The sequence below is a fragment of the Girardinichthys multiradiatus genome, chromosome 12 (genome assembly GCF_021462225.1).
Source record: "Girardinichthys multiradiatus isolate DD_20200921_A chromosome 12, DD_fGirMul_XY1, whole genome shotgun sequence".
In the NCBI taxonomy this organism is placed as follows: Eukaryota; Metazoa; Chordata; class Actinopteri; order Cyprinodontiformes; family Goodeidae; genus Girardinichthys; species Girardinichthys multiradiatus.
This window is the reverse complement of record NC_061805.1, coordinates 32,270,885-32,278,681: the sequence shown is the minus strand read 5'-3', so window position 1 is coordinate 32,278,681 and position 7,797 is coordinate 32,270,885. Positions and strand designations below refer to the sequence as shown.

The following is a 7,797-nucleotide window of genomic DNA, read 5'->3' as shown; positions in this document are numbered from 1 at the left end:
CTCATTTGATCCCAAAATGACTTTGCACATTGTAAAGAAACAATAAAACTTATTTATTTTTAAATAAAAACATGAAAGTGCAGTGTCAGCAAAACAATCTTTCCTCAAGACAAATTAAACTGTTTAGTTGTAGCTTAAAAGAAAATAACTTCTCATGTTAGCAGTCAAAACGTGTTGTACTTAAATTAATAAAATACTTGCAAAAGATTTTATGACTTGATTTTGGCCAGTGGACATGGAGATTTAGCACATTTTAAGATGGAACCTTTGATGGAAAAACCTTTAGACGACTGAAATGTATCCTTGCATGGTGACACCTCATGCTCCCCTTCTTTACTCTCCAGTTTAGTGGACTGGAATGGTCTGTTTGCAGCTGGGACAGGGCTGCTTCCGGTCGGCTTCTGGAAGTCCCACAGCGTACTCGGTTGTGGAAATCAACAGTGTGTCCAGTGTAATTTCTGTACATTTGGCTATGAAGCGAATGAAGGGACGCACGTCCCCCTCATTGGCCGTGTCCAAAGTGGCATAATACTCTGCCCTTTGCTCTTTGCGAATAGTAATCGGTGGGTACCTCGCCTGCATGAGCACGAGGTTCATGAGCAGCCGTGATGTGCGTCCGTTTCCGTCTACAAATGGGTGTATGTACACCAGTTTGTAGTGGGCCAGAGCTGCGTACTCCACAGGGTGCAGCTGCAGGGCTTCCTCTGAGTTGAGCCACTGCACCAGCTCATCCATGTGTCGCTGCAGGTCCTTGGGGTGTGGTGGGATGTGGTGGCCCACAAACACCTGGCTGGTCCGCAGCCGACCGCCCTCCACGGGGTCCACGTAGCCGAGCACTCGTCTGTGAATCTCCAGGATTTCTCCAACAGTGATGGCTCCTGATCTTGATAGCAGCGTGGTGTTGATATACTTCATGGCTGCATCCACACCGATGGCCTCGTTCTGCTCCTGCAGGCTCTTTCCGGGGACGGCGTAGCGCGTCTCGATGATGTGTCGGATCTCGGACAAAGTGAGGGTGTTGCCCTCTATTGCCACGGTGTGATAAATATGGTGGTAGTAGGTCTCCTCCATCACTCGGCGAAGTGCGGAGTTACCCTTGGGAATGGACATCAGCCTGCGCATTTTACTGTCGATTAAGCTGAAGTAACGCTGGTCGATCTCCTCCACCAGGGGAAGGGTCCGGTCTCTGCTGACCAGAGCTCTCTCATGACACGGCGAGAGGGCCAAGGCCTTCGTGTACAGGTGGTCCGCCTGGACGACATCCTTCTCCTCCTCCAGTATGGTCCCCAGCTCCGTCAGAGCATCCACAAAGTCAGGGTTCATACTAAGAGCATGCACCAGCAGCTTGTGAGCCTTCTCCCTTTTCCCAAGTTTCTTCATCTCCAGAGCCTGCTGCAGCGCTGCCTTGGCCTCCAGCTTCATCTCTGCAGGAGGAAAAGAAAATAGAAATAATATGATGCAAGTAAGACACGTGGAGAGTAATGCAAGAAACTAGATTGTTGTATAAACAGGGATCCCTAAACTAACAAAAATATTACAAAACAACAAAACAGTCTTCAAGACATGTTTAAAGATTATTTTATTTAGACTGAAACTGTAATAAAATGCTTTAAAACACCAATGTTCAACACTAATAACCAACAATAATGTTCAAAATTTCAACAACCTAAAATCAACATTTGTGCTACAACTACGTCGCATCTGTATCATGTAATAGGCTTATATGTCCAGTGGCTCAAAAAATAACTTCAATGTATTTTACATGAGAGGGTCACCACAAAGTAGTGCATGATTTTCACATGGTGCCACTATAATCACTTCCCTTTTACACCGATACCCCTAAATAAATTTCAGGCCAACCAACTGGCTTCAAAAGTCACCCAGGTAGGAAAAGCTGTGTGTTATTTAGTCGTGGTATAATTACAACATTTGATTTGTTATTGTATGTTCTGTTTTTATTTGCTATGACTATGGTTAGTTTTCGCTTGCAGTTTGAACTCGTGTTTTTATTCATTTCTTAGTTTGTACAACACATAAATCATTTTTAAATGCGCGAGTTAAATCGACCTTGGTCATGGGCCAATGTAGCTTTTTGGCCAAAATGCTATCTGGGTTGGAAAGACGCAGCACATCAGTCTGAATATCATCATACAATGGAGATAGTTTTCTTAAGCAGGGACAGGAACATTGATTGGAGCTTATTTGAAGATGGATGCAACTAAATGCAGGGTAATGATGAATGAAAACTTGTTAGAGACTTAAACCTGGGTCAGAGGTTCCCCTTCCAGCAGAACTCCAACCATAAACATTGTTGTGGAATTTTCTTATCAAAGTGGAGAGAAGTTGACTCACAAGAAGAAAAAATCCGGACTTTGTCTTTATAAGTTTTATTCAAAGGCATTAAGTGTTTGAAGACCCTGACACTGAGGTTAGTCAGTTGAACAGAGCCCCGATCAACATTTACACACAGTATTTATACCAGAACATGACAGTGTTATCTCAACTTCAGAGTCTGTGTTTTATGACCCCAGACCCTTCTCGGGTTCAGAGGTGACAAGGTTACCTAGGAACAACCATCTACTCTCCCCGAGGCATCACCCTAACAAATGCCCTTAACCATTAAACTTTTGATAATGGCTTTTACAGCTTCCTCCTCTAACACAGATGTTCACTGGAGTGAGGTAAACCAAAGGTCATACTCTGTGAAATGCTTACTGCAAGAATTTCCATCACAACATACAAACACAGCTACAGTAAAACGGTTCAGATAAAAAATCTATTCATGTCTGACAATGGCCCAGTCAAAGACCAGACCTAAATCAAGTTGAGAATCTGTGGCAAGAACTGACCATTTTTGTTCACAGACATCATGGAAAACAAGTTGGAAACGATCTATTATCTCCCTTCAACTTCACAATTATGCACTACTTTGAGTTGGTTCATCATAAAATCCTAATAAAACACACGGAGGTTGGTGCTTGTAATCTGACAGCATATGAAAATGTTTTAGGAGTGTGAATAATTTTGCAAGGGACTGAACTCTCAATCAGCTGCGTACAAACACCTCATGCTGTTAATATTTAATATAAAATCAAAATCTGATTCTTTCTTCTCTTCAACTTATGGCAGTGACTTTGGCCTGTCGTGTCTGTACCTTTGCTGGGTTTGGTCCTCTGAGGCAGCAGGTCCAGGGCAGTGAAGGGGACAGTCAGGCTGGTGGACTGCACAGCTGGAGGAGGTTGCGAGCTCCCCCACAGCTGGCAACGGAGCTGGGCGATACCCCTCAGGGAGGCACAGCACTGGTTCTGCACCCCAATCAGGGGCAGCAGGAGGGCCACCAAGGAGCCGAAAACCACGCACAGCAGCGAGCGCCATCCTCCGAGGACCCGGCGGCCGCTGATGTAGCGCAACTCCGTCACAACAGCCATGATGAGCCCAGGTTAAATCCTCCATCATTCGATGCTAACAGCAACCCATCTATTTCCACGCTTGCGTGAAGAGCCGAAGAGTGGCTGAAAGCAGGGAAAACCCGATCTGAAGAACACCTTCTCCGTCACCAGTAACTTAGGAAACGTAGGCTAGCTGTTTAAATTTACCCCTCTGTTGTACTTTTTCCACTTTCAGCTGAAACACCACAAAAATGTAGTTAAAACCTTCAGAGTAAGACTTTTTTCTCCCCGTCGGCACATCTGAGAACACTAGAATATACACATCACCGACTTCCTCTTCCTGATGTATGAGTAATCTCGCCTATTATTGGTCAAGAACTTATTGAAGAGTGGGGCCTATTGGATAAAAATGCAGCAAAACAATTTGTAGTTCGTAACCTTCTCTGATTGGCTACTTGTGAGACAGTGTTCCCTCAGTCTAATCTGTCAGGCAGAGTTTACGCAACAGTGAGAAAACTACGCACCGCAGAACAAGACGGATTAAAACGGACTTTTCCCTGATAAAATCAGATTGTGTTTACTATTAATATATATATATATATATATATATATATATATCTTTTTTTTTTACTACTGGAAACAAATGGTTTTCATTTATTGCTCTATGCCAATTCACAGGCACAGTATGTAGTATGTATGTAGCTGTATGTTGGACTTCCAGTTCAACTCATATATCAGGTTACGACTGAACATACAGTTACCTTTATGTACATTGTATACTTCTTTGTATTTATATGATATATTTTCATTGACATGTTAAACTAGCAGGTTCAGTTTTTAGTAACTACCTATCTACCAAATACAGACATGTTGGCATCTCTGGAAAAGATGTACAAAAAGCCTCGTAACAATTTCTTCTTTTATTGTAGAAGCATGTCTCACAGTAAATGTATTTGTTTAAATCCAACATTTAACTCAAGTAAATGTATTCAGTGGAGAAAACAAGATACGTTAAGAAATAGATGTTTTTGGCAAAATCACCGATCAAACAATTACTGGTACTCCTGCTGTTAATACAGCCCTTTTTGCTGGTTAAATCCTAGGGGTTGGATGTAGGCAATGAGATGGACATGGAGGAAGATTGATTTTGTGTTTGGTGAACTATGTCTGTGGTGTTTTCAAATATCCCTTGGGTCATTATCCTACTGAAAAACCTAATTCCTACTCATATTCAATTTTTTGTCAACCTGATAACATCTCTAGGTGTTTCAAAGAGTTCAAGTTACCATGTACTTCATGTACTTCCATGAACTCCCAAATGAAAAAAGAACCTTTTCTGTTAGCAGCTGGTAATCCCAAACAGCAAGGTGGAAACAAGGCCTGCTCTCTTCTTCTTAGATGCTGATTTTTGCACTCAATTGTGGATTTACAGACCCGACTTTTTCTGGCCAACACCGGCTTACAGTTTTGTGTTAGATCTTACCTGCCCATTTCCATTTGACCTTCAGTCCATCGTCTATACCTGCTTGTCCTTGCAGGTTCGTAGGGGAGCTGGTGCGTATCTCCAGCAGTCACTGGGCAAGAGGCAGGGGACACCTTGGATAGGTTGCCCGTCCATCACAGGACAACACAGAGACACACAGAACAAACAACCATAAATGCACTCATACCTAGGGGCAATTTAGAGACACCACTGACCTAACATGCATGTTTTTACACTGTGGTAGGAAGGGGGAGTACCTAGAGAGAACCCACACATGCACGGGGAGAACATGCAAAATCAATACAGAAAGAACCCAGGCTGGGATTTGAACCCAGGAACTTCTTGCTGCAAGACAACAGTGCTACAAAGTGCGTCAGTTTGTATTTTTATTTTGAGGACTATTACACTGAAAGAGCGGGTACTGAATATATTTTGAAAGCAGTAGCAGTTATAAATCCAAAAGAAAATGAAGGAATCACAAGTGTGAGCTCCTAAATTTTTTTTTTTTTCTATTTTTATTTAACTAATGAAAAGTCATCTTAGAACTTGTTGTCATTTGGTGTGTTTTCAGATGAAAATGGTGGGGGCAGAGACATTCAACAAACAACAAAAAAATCGTCCAATTCCAAATCTTTGGCCATATGATTGGTGCATCTCTATTTGCAGCCCTTTTCAGTCTAACCAAAATGTCCACAAACAAACTGAGTAAAGATTTTTTGTATGTTGTCACAGCAAACGAGAGGAAATTCCTAACATCCCCAGCTTTGAGTTGCAATTATTTTGTCACGTTTATGTGGTTACACACTAGAGGGCAGCAGCTTTCTTTTGCATTCACATCCCACTAAGAACCAAACATCTCTTGTTCTTACTGCAGCACTCATGGCCTTAAAATCAGTATTTTAACATAAATATGCTGTCTAGATTTCACACACAATCTGACATGAGTCTTAAAGTTGTTTTTAAATGACCTGCTCTGTAATACGTCTTATCTATTTATAGCAGCCTTTAATGTAATTACCACCAGCTGAGTATGAACAGCATGAGGTGATCAGGACCGACTCCTGGATGTTTGCCAAAGCCAATGCACATCTCTTCAACAGATGGGTAAGGCAGGCCATCATCTCTAAATAGCTGTTATTCATGTACAAACTGTGACTCTGCACATACAGATACAGTCACCACTGCTACTGCAGTTAAAGTCATGAATGAATGACTGTCATTGTTTCTTTGTGCTTTTTTTAAAAAGGTTTTTTTATTGTGTGGCATGCTGAACCCATGGTATTTCCCCCTGCTGAACAGTTTTTTTTCTGGTCCTCTGACCAACAATTTCACTTTGAAAGATAAAAGCAATGAGTGTTAGAGTACGCTTTCATGTTTTCTTTACTCTGGGTGCCCGTAAAGGAAAGAGTGGACTGTGTAAGGTGTGGAACAGTATGTTTACCTTTATTACCCTTTTTGTCTGACAGGGTTAATGGATGAAAATGAGAAAGAAAGATGGAAAACATGATGACATTTAATCAGCCTGCTGTCACTGATTAACTGTGATGGCTGGAAAGACAACTGCAACCCATGGGATGCAGACCTGAATATTGTGTAATGAGGCTAAAACTCACTGCAGTATAATTTAGCCACTGCACCATTTTCGTCGGTCTCCAAGAACAGGAAGCTGCTTTCTCTCCATAATGCATAAAAACAGACCCATTACCGTGGAGCACCTGTGGGGCCACAACAGGAATTTCCACATTCACAGCCTCTGCATGCAGTCAGTGTTTGGACCATTATAAACTAATGTGTAACAGAGCAGAATCCTAACAGCATGCAGCTCTGCCGTGGCAACAGTCAGAATGACAACCTCAGCATCTCCTAATCATGCCTGTTGGGCGTCACCCTTTTGTTTTTATACATTTAAAGTTGGCTATCAATTAATGGCTGGATTGGTTGGCTGGATTAATGGATGGATGGATGGATGGATGGATCCTTTAGACAGTAGGACATAACTTTTCCATACTGAACCCTGTAAATTTGTACAGGATGGCTGAAAGATTTTGAAGCTGTTCTGTTTATCAAGACAAAAAAATAATAAATGCTATGTTTATGTTAACAACCCAGGATGATGGTTGACCTGACCTAAATTATTCCTTTTCCTCCAACATGCTATTTCTATTACAGTGAAGCAGACAGAAAGTGTGGTCTGCCGTAAGGGAATCACCCGTTTGTTTCTTCAAATTCATGCACATTACAAACAACCACAGGTAGTGATGTTTCTACATTCAAGAATCAGTCGTTTCTGAAATAGGAGGTTGCAGAGCTCTGAACTTTTAGACAAAATACCTTCCCTTTTTCGTTGTGTCGTTATTATTATATTACAACTTTTACACATTTTATATTATTTCTCACAAATTAGTTTGGTTTAGTTTGAGGGAAAAAAAAAAAACTACAGTAGATGTGCAAAATGCCTTCTTTAAAATAGAGCATTTATCCATGAGTGTGCAACTTTTTAGTTAGCTGTGTGACAAGACAAAACAAAGAGAATATCAGTACTTTGAAGCTTAAGATATATTAGCCTGTCTTATTGAAACATTTGTAATTTACCTATTCATTTGATTAGCATCTAACTAATCAAATGAATAATTTGATCCTTGATGCAACTCCAACTTCAGTTTCTAAAACAAGACTGCTAAAGTATAACCAGTTTAAATTACAGGTGTTTTAAACTTTTTTTATTCTTTTTGTGTCAATTTGAAGATATACATTTACACGAAGCTTGTGTTTGAAACTGTAATAGATGATTTATTTGTTAAATGGACTTTATTAAACTGTAAAGCTTGACTGTCTGTCAAAGCAAATACAATGCTTTCATCTTTTAGTGCTTGTTTTTCATCATTACTTCACAGTCCTGTGTTGCAGCATATATAATTTTTATTT

At 40.8% G+C, this 7,797-nt stretch overlaps 1 protein-coding gene across 1 annotated transcript; it reads right to left on the bottom strand.

Annotated features, from left to right (window-relative positions):
* Positions 1-32: 32 nt before the first annotated feature.
* ficd (FIC domain protein adenylyltransferase) lies at positions 33-3,754 on the bottom strand. The gene is made up of 2 exons (XM_047381401.1): positions 3,155-3,754; positions 33-1,424 (listed from the first exon to the last, which is right to left on the bottom strand). The coding sequence occupies exons 1-2, from the start codon at positions 3,426-3,428 to the stop codon at positions 346-348; spliced, it is 1,353 nt and encodes a 450-aa protein (XP_047237357.1). The 5' UTR covers positions 3,429-3,754; the 3' UTR covers positions 33-345.
* Between the last annotated feature and the right edge of the window lie 4,043 nt (positions 3,755-7,797).